At 41.2% G+C, this 22,557-nt stretch overlaps 2 protein-coding genes across 3 annotated transcripts in view; one reads left to right on the top strand and one right to left on the bottom strand.

Annotated features, from left to right (window-relative positions):
• LOC141991769 (phosphatidylinositol 3,4,5-trisphosphate 3-phosphatase TPTE2-like) overlaps positions 1-22,557 on the top strand; it is a 72,562-nt gene that overhangs the window by 5,926 nt on the left and 44,079 nt on the right. The window lies entirely within an intron of this gene.
• LOC141991808 (fibrinogen-like protein 1) overlaps positions 1-22,557 on the bottom strand; it is a 28,981-nt gene that overhangs the window by 2,706 nt on the left and 3,718 nt on the right. The window contains exons 1-6 of one of the 2 annotated variants that reach the window (XM_074960135.1): positions 20,878-20,896; positions 11,560-11,644; positions 7,597-7,807; positions 6,509-6,668; positions 3,315-3,412; positions 3,130-3,218 (exon numbers count right to left, since the gene is read on the bottom strand). In XM_074960135.1, the coding sequence (XP_074816236.1) occupies positions 3,130-3,218; positions 3,315-3,412; positions 6,509-6,668; positions 7,597-7,807; positions 11,560-11,634 (633 nt within the window). In that variant the 5' untranslated portion in view covers positions 11,635-11,644; positions 20,878-20,896. Of the gene's footprint in view, positions 1-3,129; positions 3,219-3,314; positions 3,413-6,508; positions 6,669-7,596; positions 7,808-11,559; positions 11,645-20,877; positions 20,897-22,557 lie in introns of those variants that run through there. The other variant, XM_074960126.1, reaches the window with a different exon arrangement.

Raw genomic sequence — 22,557 nt, 5'->3', positions numbered from 1 at the left:
GCTCCCCATCAGTACCCGGTCCAAGGAAGCTAATGATCCAACCAGCAGACCAAATTCGGTGATGAATCCTGATCACGTGCCACCCGAGGCACGTTGCGCATATGCTAAGAAGAAGAACAGGTCAAGAGAATCTTCCTATCAGTCTCTATTGAGTCTGCCAAATCCTGCCCCAAGGAGTCATCCAGGGTGATAAACCTCTTAGTCAGTCCTGAGTGCCTATAGCCTGCATCAAAACAGAGCACCAAGTATAGCAAAAATCTATCATCCTACTTCTCTGAAAAGATCATACACATTCAGGAAGGCTTCTTAAACAGTATGGATCTACTCTGCCTATACCCACTAACCAACAGCCCTCCTGCATTCCCAGAGTTCAGTACATTCACTCCTGAAGAAGTTATGGACACCTAAAGTAGTCTTGACCCATGCCCCTTCTGGCTTGTGAAAGAAAATCATGAACAATTGGTGCCACTCCTGAATGAAATAGTCAATGTATCATTTAGAGAAAGAATCTTCTCTTCCTCCTTCAAACACACAATAGTCTAACCAACACTGAAGAAACTCACCCCAGATACTTCAGTCTTAGCCATCACCCGGTGTCAAAGCTCCCATTCCTGAGCAAGCTCACAGAGAAGGGTTCAAAAAAGAATTAGATAATTTCATGGAGCAGAGGTCCATCAATGACTATTAGCCAAGATGGTCAGAGGTGCTCCGAGTGTCCTAAACCACTGACTGACAGAAACTGGGACTGGAAGACAGGGGATTGATGCACTCAATAATTGCCATGTTCTGATCATTCCCTCTGAAGCATCTGTCACTGGCCACTGTCAGAAGATAGGATAGATGGACCACTGGTCTGATCCTGTATGACCATTCTTATTCTCTTAAACTAGCAAAAGGCCAACTACAAGCTCATCTAACGGAAGCTAAAATTCTACATCCAGCACAATCTGGATTCAGGCCAGGACCTGGAACCAAAACCGCCTTAGTGGCACAGATGGATAATCTCCTGCTGTCAATTGATAGAAGACATATCCATTCCCATCCTTCTGGACCTCTGCGCAGCATTCAACACATGAGATTCTGCTGACTTGCCTGCGAGAGGTGGCCGGGGTCCAGGGTAATGTGCTAAAATGGTTTGAGTCTTTCCTGAGAGGACACACCAAAGAGTAGTGATGGGAAACTGCACTTTATTGATTTGTGTTATGCTGATAGTATGCTCAACCTGTTACGGCACCTCCATCACTAGACCACTCACTTGTAGAATCCCACAAGGATCAGTTCTCTCTCCAGTCGTATTCAACATCTATATGCAGTCATACGATATGGACTCAAGTGCCAGCAATATGCACATGACACACAGCTCTATCCTTCACCACAAACGACCACACCACCAAGATGCCCCAGTGGTTGGATGAGATCAGCTCTTGGATGAAAAACAGTTGGCTGAAGCTGAACCCATGCAAGACAGAGGTGATGCTGATGGGCAGAATAAAGCATTCTGAAGAGTTTTGAGCCTTGATGCAATCTCCACTGGTCGAAGATAGACACCCACAACTGTTCAATTCAGTCTATAGTCTAGGAGTTTAGCAAAATCCATTAATAATGCTTTCTACCATCTCCGCTTGGGTAGAAACTCCATCCCGTCCTGGCAGATAAAGACCTGGCCTCAGTTGTTCATACCTTCACCACCTCTTGGCTGGATTACAGCAATGCAATATACTTGTTCATGAAGCCTTCAGCATTTGGAAACTTCAATTAATTCAGAACACTGCAGTGCATCTCCTCGGCACACCAACTACCAAGATCATAGCAAACCTGTCCTCCATTCTCTACCCTGGCGGCTAACAGGAGTTCAAATTAAGTTGAAGGTCTTGATCCTTATGTTCAAAGTGCTCCAAGGTGTGGGCCCAGTATACTTAAAAGATCATATAATGCTCCAGGACAAAAACTGTGGTCTGCAGCTATGCTCCTTTGGCACAACAGAACTCTCAATAATAAGAGTAAATCTTGTCTATGTGGGAGACAGAGCCTTCTCCATGGGCCAGTCCAAGACTGTGGAATGAACTCCCCTAGGAACTATGTAGCATCACAAACTCACCACCATTCATTCCAACTGCCAGGCACATCTCTTTGATCTTGCCTTCTCTAACATAACGCACAAAACCAGGTATATTTATGTAAAAAAATAAACAGAACCCAAAAATACTCAACAACCACATCCTACCAAAACAAATCACTCCACTGAACATGCTTCTCCCTCTAGGGAGAGGATGGGAAAACAAACAACCCATGATATATGTGTGGCCACGTTGCTTAATGCACCACTGGAAAGTGCTCAGATACTACAGTGATGAACATAGTAGATCCGGAACGAGACTGATAATAGATGTGTAATAATTGTAGGTTCTCTCTTTCATAACATTTGCTTTTACCACTGATTGAAATGGAGTTGTCCAAAACTTTCATAACAAAACTTGAAATGTGGACAGGTTCTCCAGAATGTCTAGTGAGGTTGGCAAAACTTTTGGTGAACTTGGGCCTAGTTACAAGCAAACCTATATCAAACTCCAACAAAACTGAACCAAATTTGGAGTGAACATTGGCCTATTTCAGGTTTTCAGGTGTGAACCATGTGAAATGTTATGTTTTCATATTCTGACCCCAAACCAGACAAAACTTGGCAGTTTTGGTTGAATTTTGCTTTGAGTTTCTGCAATCATTCAAATCTGAAGCCCAAACAAAACTCACAGGGTACAAACCTATATGAAATTAACCTTAAAGAAAGATGCACAGTTGAGATGAATCAATGCCCCACATCTGAATACCTCCAAGCTTTGGAAAATTTCAGCTTCTGATCTGCTATCAAGCTTCTCTGCCATCCCTTCTCTCTATAATGGGCCAAACCAAAATACCGAATCTAACTGCAACTGAACTTTTCAAAAGTTCTCAATTAGGCTCTTTGTGGCTTGGTCCTGTCTCTAGTTGATATGGACCCCTGTGAACAAAATGGATGAGTTTTTCAGAACTTTATTATTAAGATCTCAGCAGGACTCAAGCAGAAGTACTAAAAGTCAAAGAGAACCCTCTCCCTGCAATAACAAACAAAACACTACTGTCTTCATTCCTTACCTGCTCATTCTTGATCTGGAAGTTTTCATAGATTGCATATCGTCTTTCTCCTTGCCAGTCCATCAGGTCAATTTTTAGTGAGTTTTTCTCTGGATTATAATGCAGTATCTTGTTAGATTAGTACTTCACAGTGAACCATACAATGCAACTAGTAAGAAATTGTGCAGATGAAATAATACCCTTACCTCTAACCAGCAGATCATAAATGTGCTCATTGCCCAGCCAGTATTCATCATTCTTGCCCTGGAACAGTCCAAATCCTTGTTTGTAATCAGCCCATTTCCTGAAGCGAGATACAGCTATCAATTTCAGTGCTCTATCTAGAATGCTGAAATTAGGGAGTTTGTATCTGACGATCTCAGTCGCCCTATTATTGTGAAATCTCTTGATAAGTGAATCTTTGGCTTTATCTAAAGAAACATTTTTCCTACGTATCCTATTCAAAGCATAAGAGATGACAGATTTATAGCAGCTCATTACAAATAAATACTAAACAATGTTGACTGCTTTACATATTACTCTCTCTCACTTGCTCGCAGTGGGTTCAATCCTGCTAACACTGCCAGGTGTAGTGCTTGCAGAATCAGGACAAACGGTACTGGACAAATGGAATGCAGTAGATATCCTAGATTAGTCTTTTAGTAAAGCAGCTGACACTGAGCCTTGCAAAATCTTAATTAAGTAATTAATTCAAATTGTCTCCTTACAAGCTACAAGAATTCTGTCTTGCACTCTCAAGCACCCTGCAAACTCAGGGCTACTATGCAATATAATAATGAATTGAAAACTGGCAAAAAGCTGCAAAAAAAAAAAGGTAGTGATGTCTCAAGTTATTATTAATCAATCACATTTATTATGGCAGTGCCTCAGGGCCAATCAGAATTGGGTCCCCATTGTGCTAGGCACCATACAAAGAAAGTAGTAGACAGGCCCTTCCCTGAAGAGTTTATAATCTAAAATAATAGACAAGACAGACACAGGGTAGGGGAAGAAGTAGAAACACAAATGGGGTGATCAGTGTGATGGTGGCAAATGGCATGTTAATCCCACTTTTTGGGGGGGTGAGTGGGCTGAGTTAGGAGTGGATCAGCTAAGTGGAAAGAAAAACGGCAGGGGAGAAGAGGGTAAGAGAGGCAGGTGAGGAGATTGAGGGGGAAGGGGGAATGTTGGAGCCAACAGCCAATCAGCACAGGGCAGAGAAAGTTGGAGTACATTCCAGTTTTGAATGTAGTGTCCAAAGGTCCCAGCTTTGGCTGCTTCTGGTCCCACCAGCGGGAGTCTCTGGCCACTTGACAAGGAGGAGGGGAAGCACTGCCTGGATCCTAGTACCCCAAGCATGTGTATATATGGGGATGTCTCCCTGCACAGTTCTTGCTCTGGAGGGGGAACTGGCTGGGGGGAAAGGTGGCCCTGGCTGGGCCTCATTTTACCCTCCTCCCCCAAAGTGCATTCTCTGCTTTGGTGGAGGTATGGGTGGAATACATTGGCCTGTTTTGTATCCATATCCGATTTCAAACCCATGTGTAATTTGCTGTCCACTGTCACCCCTATATGTCTTGCAGCATCACTGCTTGCCTGTCCTGTCCCTCCCTTCAAATATATGTGTTTTTAATTATTTTTCATCAGATTATGTAGGCTGCATTTTTTCAAGATGAATCTCTTTCTGTTACTTTCTGTCCCTGTTTTTTTTCTCTCTAGACTCCTCTGTGTTGTTTCTATATCCCCATCCGTATTCAAAGATCCTTCCAATTTAGTATTCCTTTCAGATTTCATTAACATACTGTTAAGTAGAGCTGGGCAATTTTTTTTCAGCCAATAATTTATTCTCTGAAAAATGCAGTTTTGGGTTGAATTTGGTGAATAATTTCAGCAGAATAAAAATGGAGGGGAAAAAATTCTGAAAAAGTCAAAGTTTCATTTCTACATTATCAATATGAAACATTCTGACTTTTCATTTGAAATGACATTTAATTGAAATTTAACTAGATTTATCTTAAAAGGGGATGGGTAAAAAAAATCCCAAACCTAAACAAAATATTTTGTTTTAGGACAAAATAACCATTCATTCATGCCCCTCTCTTCTCCCCCCCGAAAATTAGTTTTTCGTTTTGCCAAGAAAAAAAACAAAAAATTGTGATTTGGGTCAAACCGGAATGAAAATATTTTCAGATATTTTGGTTCAGGCATTGAACCAAAACCTCAGTTACCCCTCTAGCTCTACTGTTTATTTCCTCTTCCACATCATGAATGAGGATGTTAAATAAGACTGATCAAAACACCAATCAATGGACCAGTTTGCCAGGTTGAAAGTGGCAGGAGGAAGCTTTTTGGGTAGAAATCTCCATGTAAAAGCCACCTTTCCATGGCTTTAAGCCAAGACAATCTGGACCAGTCTTATTTTGCATGTTCATTAACATTCTGGAAGAGGGAGTAAATAGTACACTGTAATAGTTTTCATGATATGAGAGAGGATATATCATTTAATCGGTTGATAGCAGATGGTGGCAGAATCAAAATCATTACCAGATAATGAAATGTCTCCTATCATAATAACCAAAAAGACTTAAACAGACAAAGACCAACCAATGAAAAAGTATCACAAGTTCATTCTAACTTCATTCTAAATCATTAAAAAGGGCCCGATCCTGCCAGCCCTCACTCCCATGAGTTGTCCTTATTTGTGCAAATAGTTCTAATCAGTAAGGACTAGAACTGAACGAATTTTTTTCAACAAATTGTTTTTCCATTGAAAAGTGAAATTTTTGGTCCCTGAAACTATTAATTGAATTTGGATTGAATTCGACAAATAGATTTGGTTGAAAACACCTTTTTTTAATGAGTTGAAATGTTCTGTTTTAACTTTTAGAGTCCAAACAGCATTTTGATTTAAAATTTGGCCAATTTCAAAAACAAAATATAACACAATAAAAAGGGTGAAGTGCACAGGAAACAGCAGAATCAAAACAAAAACTAGGAAAAAAATTCATGTGGAGACAGCCCCAATGTTTCGATTGACTCAAAACAAATTGAAAAACTGGAAAACAATAATTCTGAGTTGAGTTGAAATGTTTGTCAATTCAAAATCATATTTTTTGTGTTCTTCAATTGGATGAAAAAATTTGAAAAAAATTTTTTTTGTTTGAATTGAACCAGAATTTTTTTTTCCAGATTTTTCGGTTCAGCCCCGGAACAGAAAAACTCATTGTTCCCTCATCTCTATGAATGACAAAACACATGAGTGCACATTTGTAGGACTGTAGCCTAAAATAGCAGCCTTTGATAGTAAGGTGCCATCAGAGATTGGATGGAATTTAAAAATCACAGCAATCCTTAAAGGAATAATTTAAATCCCCACTGAAATATTAACCACAGCACACACCTGTCAAAATTTTCTTTGCCATTACTGCGTCGCTGTATTACAGTCCATCCCCCTCCATCAGACATGTCACAGTACACCAGGAAAGGTTCTCGGTCTGCTCTGGGCCTGATTCGGTAGTATCCATTTTCGATTTTTCTGCTGTTAAACACTGCAGAGCAATCTGAGCAGAATAGTATTGCTTCATAAAACAGTGGTCATGGAAGAGCAAATAACTGACTGTAGTCAAGAGAAAACATCCATAGAAGTTTGTCTTAGGACAATGATTTCTGGCTCTTCTGTATGGTCCCACCCTGGCTGAGCTGGGGGTTGTATTTGTTAAACAATGTTTAAATATGGTTCTAGCAAAAATTGTAAAACAGTTTGGCCAGCCAGGATGCATCTAGATGAGCAAATTCGGGACCCATCTTTTGCAGCCCCACCAATGGTAACAGCAGTAGAAGCTGTAGTGCAGAAAGGACTCAGAAGAATTTACCACCGTCATCTCAACCTAAGACAGCATTAACTTAGATTCGTCCCACTGAAGTCCCTGAAATCAGGCCACTGATTTAAGAATTGAAATCAGGATTTCAGACTCTAATTTAAGGCCCCCTAGTTTTGAAAATTTTAGTGAAGGGTGAAAAGATTTGATGTTGTGACAATTGCAAAGCAATATCATTCTGTCATAGCAGGCTTCTGCACTATTGATCTGTTGCACAACAGGAACCATGCCCATGGACCATTGTGCCAGGTGCTGTACAAAAACATAGTGAAAGACAGTCCTTGCCCCAAAGAGCTAAGTGGACGAGACGGGCAGAGTGTAGGTGAGGAAGAGAGGTGCAGGGAAATAAAGTGACTTGCCTGAGATGACGCACTAGGTCAGTGGCCTTGGGCCATGGATCTACCCTTAACCCTCCTATGCATATAATAAATAGTACATATTCTAGATTAAGCATTTTTAAAGATATAAACTTCCTGTGTTGATTTTGTTAAGGTAATTGGATAAGATATAAATATGCCTATCTGTTTATAAATGGAATGTTGCAGCAAGAAATAAATATTTTGGTATGCTGAAGTGACAGTGTCTATTATATTCTTCTGCAACATCCTACCTTGATCGTAGACTATCAAGTTTCCACTAGTTGTGGGTAAAAGTATTTCAGGCTGTATGCTCCTCCTGCCTGAGAAGAACTTGCTCTTTGCTCCATGATAGTTGTTCCCTAAGATGTCCTTCAGCTGTAATTCACACAACTGAAGCAAGTCTTGGAGCAGTTTTAGCCTCTGTTGTAATTTAGTGTTGTCTAACAGGCAGATGTCCTTATCCTAAGGGGGAAAAAAGAGGTATGATGTAATTAAAGTGGTAACAACAGGGAGAACGTCTGTAGCTCTTAATGATCCAAACACATACATCTATGTTGAGGAGGCAAGGGGATTCAAATTTAAAACATCTAACTGGGTAAAGAGGGCTATTATTTTTTGTCTCTAAATCATTACAGCACAGTCTACATGGCAGATGAATTGAGGCCAATGGGAAGAGTTTTTTGTGCTGATTTTGGCAAAGAGATTCCAGCAGTGCAGCATTAACTTTTTAACTGGCCCATCAGAAAGTGACTTTGGACGACTTGTGCTCAACTCTGCTATCTTTTAATGAAATCAGTGGACTTATTTGCAGAGGAAGGTACTGATTGGCAAAATCTGGATCTTACAAAGGTCCTGTAAGGATGCAGAATTCTCAGACCTCTTATTGTAAAAGTGAAAGATAAAGGGAAAGAATCCGCTCACAGTTACTCTGGTATAAATCTGCAGTAACGCCATTGAAATCAGTAGTTCCACAGATATCAGTGGAGTTACTCCAGATTTACACTGGCATCACCGAAAGCAGAAACTCACTAGGAAAAACATTTTTGGTCAGAATCAAACCAGAAGCTCATATTGCTATATTCCTTAAGAAGAAGTCTTAGCCAACTAAAGTGGCAATGGAGTCTTATTACATGGATTTGTATAGCCTGAAGTTCGTGTGGAGTAGTGGGCTTGAATGACTTGAAAAACACCAAGTGAAACTGAGTCTAGTTTTGTTTCAAAGCTATGCCAAGCCTTTAGATTTCACCTGAAACCATACATTGATTTAGGTGGGCTAAAAACTTGACGCAGACTCATGTCACAGAAACCACCAAAGAAACCTGTTGATATTGTTGATGACAGAACTACCTTCCTACCACTACCAAAAATGGTTGCTTCAAGTCAGGGCTGAGGCAGAGTGGGGAAGTTTATCCTACCCACTGGGTGCACAAACAGAGGGTTTAAGCCTCCAGTGACATGAATACCCTCTAAGTTCTTGATGTGCCTTCTAGATATCACAAAAGTTTATGAAAAAAACAAATGGTCTAAAGAAGGTAGATCAGGAGCTTCTGCTCTCTTTGTCCCATAACACAAGAACAAGGGGACCTTTAATGAAATTAAAAGATGACGAATTCAGAACTGATAAAAGGAAATTCTTTTTCTCCTGTAATTAGATTACAGAACTCACTGCCACAGGAAGTCATTGGGCCCAAGAATTTAACAAGATTCAAAAAGGGACTGGACATTGATATGAGTGTTAAGACTATTCAGCGTTAGTGCTAACAACATTATGGAAGGGATATTAAACCTCATGCTTCAGGACGTAAACCAATCTCTAACAATTTGAGATCAGGATAAGACCTAGTGTGTGTGTGGACGGGCAGATCACCCCACATCTGCCTGCTGCAGGGTTCTTACACTTTCCTCTGAAGCATCTGCACTGGTCACTATCTGAGACAGGGTCCTGATCCAGTCTGGCTATTCCTGTTTCCTGTGTAAATTCTCACTCCTGCCACTGGAGGAGCCAGTGGCCAGTCAAGAGGGAATAACCGACAGTTGCTGGCCAACTGTCCTTTCAGAGAATTCCAGGCATGTGAATTTGGACTATGGGCTGGACGACAGAGTAATATGCTCCCCCTGTTGATGTTGCCTTGAGTAAGAGACAGCAAATTGTTCCGAGACCGTCTGTGAGGTGACATTTACTATTTTGTAAGGAAAATTTACTGTACACAAAGGTCAAATGTAGAGGCTGGCTACACTCAGGTCCTTTCTTGTTTTCCTTATTATTCACATTGCAGTTGCACCCACCAGGGGAGAGGTGCCATCCAAACACAGAAGCAGGCAAAGGGCCTGGCCCAAACCGTGAACAGTGTAGGAAGATAAAGGACACAAGCAGTTTTTAATTTGCCAGCTAATAGTTTATTTGTGCCAGTCTTAAGTATGTAATGCAGGTGGCGTCATGAGTTTAGTGCTAGTCTAGGACAGCCTTTCAGTGGTTTATTGAAAGCAGGTTGTGAGTACTTAAGGTTCCTATGCCACATTTGGAAGGAAAGCCCTTGGGTTATTTCCACAATACAGTCATTCCTTATTGTGGTCTGTAGGAACGTAACTTGCCGCTTACACTTACCCAGAGACTGCCTGGGCTACCTGTAGCTATGTTTCCTCCTCCTGCCTTTTTACACCCAGTGGGGAAAAAAAAGAAGTAATCAGTTTGTTCCAGTTGGTTTTCTGTTTCTTCCCTGACCACAGAGCTGTTGTTTACTCTTCAAAAGGCTATTTTCACACTATCCTCAGGAACATCAAGTCAACTTAGTTTATGAAAACAAGCTGTGGTTACTTGTGCCTATTCCAACAGGCCTCCGTTCCAAAACAGGGATTTAAGGATGAGTTAGAGCCAATAGAATACACATGGAAAGGCAGCATGACAGAGACACAATGTGTTACTTATTTAGATTTTTCTCTCATATTATCATAAAAATGGCAATTTTGACAGTTATTATTTTAAATGCATTTGTTTTCCCTATGTGTGTAAAGACTACTCAAGCAAGTAAGGGCATGCAGGACTAGGCCTGACGTTTTTCTGGAGCTATGATTCATACCACCTTCCAGGATCAGTTCTGATAGCTTTAGTCAGGTTGAATAGTATTTGTCTCCAGACGCAGGGCCATTGAGGCTGCCCATCTAATGCAATACCATTCTGCCCGAGTAAGGGATTTTGAATCTGACCCTAAATGTTATGGAAAGTTAGAGGAGCCTTTCTTGAGCTAAGAAAACACATTTAAAATATTAATGGCCAAACATTCGTATCATAACAAACTAGGTGAGAAAGTACATTCTATGTAAATAACATGCATTCGTCTTTATTGTGGAAAAATCAAAGTCAATGGGAGTTATGGCAACTCATAGGACTGAGCACTTTGTTAGCGGAAATGCTCTGGTATCAGATAATGCTTCCCATTCAAAGCACCTTCTATCTCAAAGCAGTTTCCAAAGAGTTAGCTTCACTAGCCCTCTATCTGTGAGGTAAGGGGATATTGTTATCCCAATTTTACGCTCCGTGAAATTGAGCCACAAAGAGGTGAAGTGATTTGCCTGAGGTCACACGGAGAATACAGGCATGAAGAAAATGCAGATCTGGCAATGCTATTCTGTAACCTTATGGCCATCCTTCCTCTCCAGCTACCTTTATGGAATTTGAATGCTTGGCACTCTGGGAAAAACACTACAAATACATCACTAAATGGGAGTTGCAGGTGCTTCGCACCTCTCAGGACTGGGCCCCAAAAGAGCGATTTGTGGATCTCATCTACAAAACTATTCCTCCTTCTGCTTTCAGATGCATCCTGAAGACCATCTTCCACTAGTGATGCCTGCAAGAAACTAACTGACTGATTTCTGGCACGATTGTGGGCATAGTCTATAAATCTTACAATATAATGTCCCCGCACACACCAACTGACCACAATGAAACCCAACCCCCTATATTATGTAAACACTCTATTATCCAGATGCAGCCAATTCTCACCTGACTGTTTTGCCTGCATGCTGTAATACCTCCTCCTCCACTCCTATATCCCTCTGTCTGATTTATCTTTTTAGGGAGTGAGTTATTTAGGAGAGAGGCCATGTCTTTTTTTGTGTATTTGCCATACCTAGCACACTGTGGATGCTCCTGGAAACAATCAGTAGTAATCAGCTAACAGGGATGATACAAACTGCAGTCAAGTGATACGTACCGAAAGTCTAGGTGCAGGTGAACACAAGTTCACAAGCAGAAGTAGCAACAGCAACCAGGATCTCATTGTATTCATTTCATGTAGCCTGGGGAGAATAATGAATTTACTGTACTATGTGCTTTTTTAACTCCACCAAAAACACAACCACAATTAAGTCCTCATATAAGTGTGACAGGACTTATTAAAGAAGGTACATGAAATGACATGGAGTACAAAATGAAAAGAAGATGCATCTTAGAAAGGGTTGGGACTCACTGGTCCAGACGCAGTGCCATGGGGAGACCTAAGTTTGGGTTCCAAGCTCAGTACCTCCCTGATGGGATGAGTGACATGCTAGCAAACCCCTCTGGCTCCCACAGACAGGCACATGCACCATTTACAGTACACGTCATTTTACTGGTAATAGCTCTTTATAGAGTTCCTTACAAACTAGTTGGCTGAAATCTTGTAGTCAGGCAAAACTTTCATTAACTTCACTGGGTTTTGCTGGAGTAAAGACGGCAAGATTTGGCCTTATATTCCATATACACTTCACCCACCACTGAAATGCAGTTCAGCTCTGAGGTGGGGGACAGCAGTCAGACAAGCAACTGGTGCACCTTCCTGCCAAAGGGGGCAGGGAGGGATACATTTGGGCAGGGCCCCAGGGTGAAGCCTCAGCTCTGACAAATTGTGCCAAGGCTGTTCAGTTACCACACTGAGCAGACAAGACAGTGTGGTAACTAAAGTCTCATCTGAAATAAATGTAAACAGATTAAAGTCAAGCACATGGAGATGAACATGAGTCAAATGGCAAAACTGTCCACAATGTTTTGCATAACAACATTTTGTATAAATAAAAAAGCAAATATGCAAAAACAACAAAAAACCCAACCCCTCCCCCAACATCTTAAACCCCATAGTTTTCCACAACTGTGGAAATTTAAATTGATAAAACTTGGGAGGGGGGGAATGCTTAACACCCATAATTTTGCACAATTGTGAAAAGTTAAATAAATAAAATAAATGCTTAAAAATAAACATCAATATTATTCATTGAAATTATAAAAACATAACAATAAAATTCTGCCAAACCTAAAAATATATCCGATGAAGTGAGCTGTAGCTCACGAAAGCTTATGCTCTAATATATTTGTTAGTCTCTAAGGTGCCACAAGTCCTCCTTTTCTTTTTGTGGATACAGACTAACATGGCTGCTACTCTGAAACTTGCATTAAACAGTTGCTCAAATCCTAATAATTTTGCTTGATTGTTACCTAATGTTAATCCTACTTGTTCCGAGTATGAGGAGACTAAAATCATGTTTATATCAGTGATGTTCCTTAAAAGGGAAAGGTTCCATTGCCATGCATCATTATTCACATTATTTAACTGTGAAATGCAATAAAGAATGATTTGTTTAAGCATTTAAATGAATCACTGAAGCTAACTTTCCCCATGGGTGTTCCCCTACAACAGCATTTCCCAAACTTGTGTTCCGCGGAACACTGGTGTTCCACATGATGTGAATAAGTGTTCCGCGAAAGAATCTAGAATTTAATTTTAACTCTTGCACTTGATTTTTGTACTACTTTATATGCGCTTTCCAGTTAGAAATTGTTAGTTCAAGTTATTTTAAATTTGTATTTTTGCTTTGTTTTATAAAATAAAATATATTTGAGCATAAATAACGCAATTTTTTATTTGAAAACCAAACGACTACAAAATAATATTACTAAGTGTTCTGTAATAGGCTAAAAAGTGTTCCGTGGCCAAAAAAGTTTGGAAAACACTGCCCTACAAATTTAATACAGCCATGCTAATTACAATAAATTCCATAAGATAGTATGAAGGCAGACTTTTGGACTCAGTGTTTATTTGCATTGTTGTTTAATTTGGTTTATGTCTAAAAAAATAGAAAACAGAAATTCGAATGCCAAAGGACAGGAAATCTGAACTGGAGAGTAGAAAATGAGGATATTAAGCAAGACTCTATTACACTGAAGCCTCAGAAGGGTTGTGGTTGTGTAACTAACCTCAAAATGGGAAGATCGGGTTTCTAGTTAACAAAAACAAGAAGGTTTGTGATGAATGGAGCAAAAAATAATAGAGACAGGCCACTCCCTCTGCATTATGGCCAAATGATTAATATTTATTTTCAGGGGAATAGGAGGAATTCTCCATTTTACAAGGCAATTGTTTGGTCACTCGAGAGGATAGCTAATGAGGCCAAATGACAAGTCATTCAGTCTCTGCATAGCCCCCATATTATTACTGAAAAAAATTCTGTTACAAAAGTGCAATAATACCATTTTATTAATAAAAATAGCGTTCCCCTTTCTCCTCTAACAGATCAGCACTCTGCACCCATTTCTCAGCCACAAATATTATTTATTATCAAATTAATGCTTTTCCTTCCGCTTTGGAGGTAGCCCTGTTTTAATAGCCAGTTTTTTAAACTTTGAAATTAAATGAACGAAACTTCTTCTCCTCCTCTCTTTTTGCTTTCTGGGTTCTACCCTGCAGAGTGCTTCACTTCCTTCCCCAGCCCTCACTGACTTCAAAAAGCCCAGCTCTTCAAAGGTATTTAGACTCCTAACTTCCATTGAAATCGGTGGAAGTTAAGTGCCTAAATACCTTTGTGAATCTGGCCAAAGAGGCTAAGCTAATGGTTCCCAGATGTTGAATTATTAGCATTCCTGACTTTTCATCTGTTAACAATCTCTCTTTTTAGTTAGATCTAGTCAGCCAATACTTACAATTGCTGTTCTCGCCTATCGCTTGTTGATGTCAATGGGGCTGCCTGGGTGTAACCGAGAGCACAATCGTAAGAGTCACACAGGACCCAACTCCTTTTAAAAACATACACACAAATAAAGGCCACCATCTTGCAGGTACGTAAGCACATGCTTAACTTTACATGTGTGAATAGGGCCGTTGGAGCCAATGAAACTATTCCTGTGTATAAAGTTCTGTATGTGCATAAGTGCTTGCAGGATCAGGGTTTAATATCCTATCCCTTCCTGAAGGACACTCCAAACCCTTCACAGAACCCAAAAGTCTCTGATCTTTGTACTTTCTCCCCTTCTCTACTTCCCTGTCTGCACAGGGCTCCCACCTCTGCTAGCCTGACAATTGGCTTGAGACCCATAATCAGATGCTCCCACAGAGGATCTTAGTGTGCTTCCACCAGACTCTTGGTTTGGTCTCTAAAAGCTGCCATTTATTAGCCCTGGGACAAATCGTGACCTCCTTGTTGACTTTTAACCCCCTCCTTATTGAGGCAAAACCCATACAGAAGTGTGAGACTAGTCTAGACTGGGTAGATAAGTCATGTTTGAAAACATGTTAACTCTTCCCTATGCAGGAGTCTAGGGTTGATCATGACCAGCTAATAGTCTTTTAAACATGACCTGCTCTGTCTACACTAGGTTCCAAGGCTCAGAATCTCAAAGGGGTTTATGAATCTCTCTCTCATTGAAATCAATGGGAGTTAAGCACCTAAGTACCATCTGGGCCCAAGTCATGTTTATAATAATATTAGTTAAAAATATTTGTTTAGACATTTTCAGACATGACTTATTTTCCCAGTTTAGACAAAACCTTAGGGATAGCAGAGATGTGAGGCAAGGACCTGGTGTGGAGATCATGTGAAGCAGATGTAGCAGAAGAGTGTGTCTGTGTACAGCTCCATTTGGCTTCTACTTAAAAATAACTGAGTCATCTTAAGCAAATATGAACATTGCGTTTTCTCTAATGATACCTCCTCACAGATGTTGAAATCCCTTGACAGCACGTTAGCAAAAGCATTTTCTTTTCCAGGAATATGTATGGCGGATACATGAACTGCAATATTAATTCCCATTCAGCTTTTTAGAACGAGGTCAGATTCACTCTTTGTAAAATGTTCGGCCCTACAGTCATATTGTCTGCAAATATTAACTGTTTTACACATTGCCCCCATTTTTACATCACTTCCAGGGGGACTCAGAAGAACCAGGTGTTCCTACCTCATGTTCTGGGTGACCATGGATAAGTCACTTCACCTCTCTAGGCCTCAGTTTCACCCTCTGTAAAATGGGGATAATGATACTGCCCTCTTTAGTAAAGTGCTTTGTGATCTACAGCTGAAAAGTGCTGCGTAAAGCACTGCACACTTTTTTTTTGGAGGTATGTATTATTGTTGGTACTTGTAAATATATGCACAGTATCTTGCATGCTTGATTTGTTGCTAGTAAACTGGATTTTCATGAACTGCATGTGACTGGTTCCCCCCGCAGGGTGCCCCCTGGAAGTGAGGTACAGCTGAGCCCTCTGTCTCACTCTGGTTCCCTCTTGCACTGTGATGTTGTGACAAGCTGCGAAGCCCTCCAGGCTTACGCTGACACCAACATCCACTGGCAGGGACCACACCCAGCTGTGTTCATGAATACTCTGGCCAGCCACTCATGAGCCCATAATAGAGAAGCTACAGCCAAAATACTCCCAGCTCCCAGGGCTGGCTCTAGGCCCCAGCAAAACAAGCAGGTGCTTGGGGCGGCACATTTCTAGGGGCGGCATTCGGGCGCTGGCCATACCGCCCCTAGAAACGTGCCCCAGCTCACCTCTGCTCTGCCTCCACCTGCTCCCCGAGCATGCTACCGCCACTCCGCTTCTCCCCCCTCCCTCCCAGGCTTGCCGCACACAAAACAGCTGTTAAGCCAGGGAGGGAGGGAGGAGAAGCCACGCCGGTGGCGCCCTTGGGGGAGGTGGCGGTGGTGGAGCAGAGGCGAGCTGGGGCAGGGAGCAGTTCCTCTACCCCCCCCCGTTACTTCCTGCGCTCCCCCTCCCCCCCTCGCTCACCTCTGCTCCGTCTGCTCCCCTGAACGCGCTGCCTCTCCCTCGCCTGAGAGGGAGGGGGGAGAAGTGGAGCAGTGATGAGCTAGGGCAGGGAGCCGCAGGAAGCAATGCAGAGGTGGGGGGGGGGAATGCAGCACGCCCGGGGGAGGAGGTGGGGCCGGGGATTTGGGGAAGGGGCAGAGTTGGGGCGGCCAAATTTTTTTTTGCTTGGGGCGGCAAAAATCCTAGAGCCAGCCCTGCCAGCTCCCCAGCCTAAGACCCCAGAGCTGTACCACCCTACCCTGGTCAAAACCCAACCAGTATGAATTTATTACCCAGTCCGCCACTTCTACAAAGGAAAGTGGACGAGCACCAACTCTTGCTCATGAGCTGAGATTTATCCCCGTTGCACTGCATGCAATACACAGTGTTTTAGGTAAAATATTAAATAGATTTATTAGCTACAGAAGGATAGCTTTTAAGTGATTATAAGTGATAGCAAACAGATCAAAGTAGATTACTGTAAGAAATAAAACAAAACGCAAACTAAGCCTACAATATTAGATAGGATGAATCATGGTCATACAAGCAGTCCACCAAGTTTCCATGCACAGGCTAGAAATCCCTTTAGCCTGGGACCAGCACTTCATTTCCCCCCCAGTTCAGTCCTTTTCCTCTGGTACTTTCAGGTGTGTCGTTGTAGAGGGAGTGAGGTCCCCTCATGATGTCATTTCTCCCTTTTATATCTTCTTCTTCCAACTTGCTGGAAAGTTCTTTTGCTGTGACCTGGGTCAAGCAGCCTCCATTGTGTAGTGCTATCTCTGAGTGGTTTCTATTGTACACTGTTCCTGGGGTAATCCTTGTGCTTGTGTGCATTTCCTCAACAAGCCATTTACATTGTTTGGCCTTTCTATTGTTGTACCTGAAGGGCGGCTTGTGATTGTTCTCAACCTCACAACATGTTTCAGTAGCACATACACAGCCAAACCTCATAGCTTCACCTACAATGGTAGCACATACAATCCAACGAGATATTAATATCTAGCTGATCAAGATTTTTACAGTGATACCTCATAAGGCACACTTCGTACAAAACATATCCTAATTACATGACAGTAGTGAATAAGGGGGTGCCAGGGCGTCACACTGCAATTAGGACCGATTCACTTCAAATGGTCCCTGAATTTGCAGAGGAGTATATAGCCAAGGCTTCACAAAACACTTTGAGGCATATATTGGAGAACCTCATTTGAGGCTTCAGAGAAATTAGCTTCAGCAGCAAGTCCTGGTGAACCCATTTTTAATTCTGCCCTTGATTTAAAAAAAAAAAAAGATAAAAATCAGGTAAAATTGGAAACTCTGATTTTAAGCATTAAAAACCAAAATGTATGCATTAGAGGCCCACAGTTTACTGAAAAGGAATAGCCAGAATAATTTAGGCACAAAGGAAAAGCAGTGGTAGGAGAAAGGTGCTAGGTTACAATATTTCAATAATGTTCAAAAGAGTAAACCCAGGTCACTCTGACAGTTTAGCTACTGTGTATGTAGCATATGGGACTCTAATGGGTTGTTGTCACAAATTTAATTAGAGTGTAAGTATCTCAGGGCAAGGATCATGGACCTGGTTCAGATCTCACTTACATCAGGGAAAATCAGGAGTAGCTGCATTGAAATAATAGATTCATAGCTTATAAGGGACCATTGTGTTCATATAGTCTAACCTCCAGGCCATAGGACTTGGAACTAGAGCATATATTTTAGAAAAACATCCAATCTTGATTTAAAAATTCCCAGTGATGTAGAATCCACCAAAACCTTTGGTAAGTTGTTCCTATGGTTAACTACCTTCACTGTTAAAAATGTACACCTTATTTAGAGTCTGAATTTGCCTACCTTCAACTTCCAGCAATTGGGTTGTATTATACCTTTGTGTCTACACTGAAGAGTTCTCAATTATCAAATTTCTGCTCCCTATTTACCACTCCCCCCAACTTTGTATCATCTGCAAACTTTATCAGTGCTGATTTTATGTTTTACTCCAGGCCACTGATAAAAATGTTAAACAGTGTAGGGCTAAGAACTGATCCCTGTGGGACCCCATTGGAAACACACCTGCTTGATGATGATTTGCCACTTACAGTTTCATTTTGAGATCTATCCAGTGATGTAACAAGGCCATAGAGGGCCTTGGTGCAAGAATAGGTTAAGGGCCCCTTTCTAATTCTAGAACCTAAAATTTTGCTTATGTCCAACATGCCAGCTCCAACCTACCCTCCTCCGCAATATTCCCCATTCCCTCATAAACCCCACAACTCACCCCACCAGCCTCAAAATCCCCCACTTACCCCAACTGCTTACCCCCACAGTCCCCCAACACTCCCTACTCACCCCATAGCCCACCAACAACTTGCTCCCAGCCCCTCACCCACTGACCTCCAGACCTTCCTGGCCACTCACTGGCAGCCCCCTGGCTAACTGCTCCACTCCCATCCCCAGCTAGGATGGCTCTGCCTGATCCTCACTGCTCAGAGGCTCCGCTTGCTCCCATCGCCCATCCTGCGTGCACAAGGAGTGGGCCAAATTCAAGTGGAGAATGGTATTGCAACCTGGCACATGGGGTTGCAGCACTGCTCAGGTTTGGCTCAGCCCCCCTCCATCTGGCAGAGAGGTGGGAGGGCCAAATAGGAGTGAGTCGCACTGAATGAGTGGTATCACAGCAGGTAAAGAGTACCCCCACAGTCCTGTGGGCCATGGCACTACTGTGCCACTTGCACCATTAGAGCTAAACACTGCACTTATCCGTTAGCCAGCTTCTAATCTATTTATTGCGTGCCAGCCTTGCTAGTTTCTTAATCAGAATGTTGTGTGGTACCAAGATAAATGCCTTACAGATGTCTAAATATATTACATCAACATATTGCCTTTATCAACCAAACTTGTAATCTCATGAAAAAAAGATACTAAATTAGTTTGACAAAATCTGTTTTCCATAAGTCCATGTTGATTAGCATTAATTATATTAATTTAATTATTTAATAATAAAGTTATTGTATCAACTATTCCACCATTCTGCTTGAGATCAACATCAGGCTGACATGCCTATAATTACCGAGGTCATCCCATTTACCCTTTTTATATATTGGCACAATATTAGCTTTCTTCCAGTCCTGTGGAACTTCCCCACTGTTTCAAAACATTGAAAATTAACAATAATGATACAGTGAGGTCCTTGGCCAGTTTTTTTAAAACTCTCAGATACAAATTATCCTGACCTGCTGATTTTAAAATGTAGAATATTCATAGCTGTTTTTTAACAGTCACCTGAGTTACTGTTGGAATCATGTGTGTAAATCTGGGGAACAGGGGGCATTGTCCCCCCCAAACTGCAAGCCTCAGGTAGGCTGCTCCTCTCCCCCCTCCCCGCAGTTCCATTGGGCTGATTGAAACTACCTTCCCAAATATAGAATTGAAACTATGCCTATGGAAAGTGTTTTATCATCATCATCTAATATGAATACACCATCCCACTTTTTCCCCAAGTACAGAACAGAAATATTTCTTGAATGCTTCTGCCTTTTCTGCATGATCATTTCTGTCTATTAATGTACCACTGTCAATTCACACTGCTGAAAATGGCTTTGAGATCAGAACTAGACTCATGTCTTTTTAAATGGCTGTAAAACAGTACTGCCAACCTCAGGATGAATTGGACTTCCAAAAATAATAAGATCAGCATAAAAATCTCATTTAGAACCCTCAAAATTAAGCATTTATGGTTCTATTTATTTGTCTTCTACGTTCTGACACTTTAGGATACACTCGGGTCATGGTTTCAAGCCTTCCTCCACAAACGTGAAGGTTAGATTCGTACTTTTATTTAAAAAATGAAAGCTAAGATTCTAATATAATCACTTGCCTTCAGGAGCTGGGGCTTGTCAAGGTTCCTTCCCCACTCTGAACTCTAGGGTACAGATATGGGGACCTGCATGAAAAAACCCCTAAGCTTATTTTTACCAGCTTAGGTTAAAACTTCCCCAAGGTACAAACTATTTTACCTTTTGTCCCTGGACTTTATTGCTGCCACCACCAAGCGTCGAACAAATATAACAGGGAAAAAGCCCACTTGGAAACGTCTTTCCCCAAAAATCTCCCCAAGCCCTACACCCCCTTTCCTGGGGAAGGCTTGATAAAAATCCTTACCAATTTGCATAGGTGAACACAGACCCAAACCCTTGGATCTTAAGAACAATGAAAAAGCAATCAGGTTCTTAGAAGAATAATTTTAATTGAAGAAAAAGTAAAAGAATCACCTCTGTAAAATCAGGATGGTAAATACCTTACAGGGTAATCAGATTTAAAACACAGAGAATCCCTCTAGGCAAAACCTTAAGTTACAAAAAGACACAGAAACAGGAATATACATTTCATCCAGCACAACTTATTTTATCAGCCATTTAAACAAAACAGAATCTAACACATATCTAACTAGATTGCTTATTAACCCTTTACAGGAGTTCTGACCTGCATTCCTGCTCTGGTCCCGGCAAAAAAAAAAAAGAAAAACCAGACAGAGAGACAGAACCCTTTGTTCCCCCCACCCCCAGCTTTGAAAGTATCTTGTCTCCTCATTGGTCATTTTGGTCAGGTGCCAGCGAGGTTGTCTCAGCTTCTTAACCCTTTACAGGTGAAAGGGTTTTTCCTCTGGCCAGGAGGGATTTAGAGGTGTTTACCCTTCCCTTTATTTTTATGACAGGGCTTTAAGAAAATACACCAAGTCTCTTGAGTCTCATGATAAACCATGAGAGCTGGCAACACTGGTAAAGCATAGACAGTGCTGTACAGTTAGTAATAATAAAAGTACTAGTAATTAGAATTCGGCCCAAGCCACAAAAGTCAGCCCTGGATACATATTTTGAACAATGAAAAGTCAGAGGTGTTCTGATCTCAGATTTTGGTTCAAGTCCACTTCTATTATGTAGGAAGCATATCTGGTTGGTTTACAGCTCCTTTATGCCTGCAGAACTGGTGTAAAAGACAATAGAGAATCAGATCCACAGGCCTTTCAAGTTGTTCCCTCACCCTTGCTACTTGTATATTCTGAGCACAATGATTCGTGGGAAAAGTCAGCATCTCAACTAAACCATGCATTGCAAAATATCACATTCCTACTTTGTTACACAAGGAATACAGAACGGGAAATCAAGCTACTGCATTTACACACTCTCCTCTAAATAGTTTCCTTCTGATCCTGAATACATTCCACACACATAATCCCCTGCTGAAATGAATCCATATTGTGTGTCCCACAAGGACTGCAGGATTCATTTCAGGAAAAAAAACCCTAGCACATGTAAAAGCTTTTATCATCAAAAGGGTAAATGTAAAAGCTCATCCTCATCTTCTCATCCTCATCTTGCTAGTTTCCAAAAATGTCTAGCTGTTTCTTAAACACATTTACTTATTTATTTAATTCATTTGTTTTATTTACCTTACATAAGTTACAATTTACTACTTATTGATCTTAATAGTGGCTTATTCCATACATTCATTACACTTAGCCTGGATGTGGTCTGTTTCCCTCCCCAATGCAGTCTCATACGTACCTCTCTGCTTTAACTCTTGGCTGCAGTAAGCCTAATCCAATGTATCAAACCAAATGAAACCCAACAGAACCACGGTTTTGTTGTTTGGTTAGTACTGGAATTTATGAAAAGTTTAAGGAATTTATGTTATCAGGTATAAATATAGTAACTATAATGCAGAGAGCCAGCTTTCATAGGAAGATCATTTACTAGGACTAAGCAAAAGGAAAACTGACTGAGAAAGGGGGAAAAACACATTTTAAAAGATACCATTATGGGTTATAGGTGTAAAATATACCTTACCTTCCATTTGTTTCAGTTTCATGCATAAAAGTGCTCCAAATTCTGAGTATTCATCAAAGGGGTTTTGTTTCGTTTTTAGAAAACAATGATTCCTGCCATTTCATCACTGAGAAATTTACAACTAAACAAACAAACTCAAACACTGTGACCACCTCTTGGACAAGACCTACTAAAGCACACTTGGAGCTCCCTCTGCTGGGCCATGCAGCTGCAGTGAATACTGCTTTGGGAGTTGTGCTGAAATCATGAGTGATGTTGAGACACAAAAGGAAGGCTATTTTTTAATGACAAATCATTGCAAAAGTTACAGTGGTGG

The sequence above is a fragment of the Natator depressus genome, chromosome 1, assembly GCF_965152275.1.
Source record: "Natator depressus isolate rNatDep1 chromosome 1, rNatDep2.hap1, whole genome shotgun sequence".
In the NCBI taxonomy this organism is placed as follows: domain Eukaryota; kingdom Metazoa; phylum Chordata; order Testudines; family Cheloniidae; genus Natator; species Natator depressus.
Note: the sequence above shows the minus strand (reverse complement) of the source record. Positions and strands in the feature narration are given on the sequence as shown.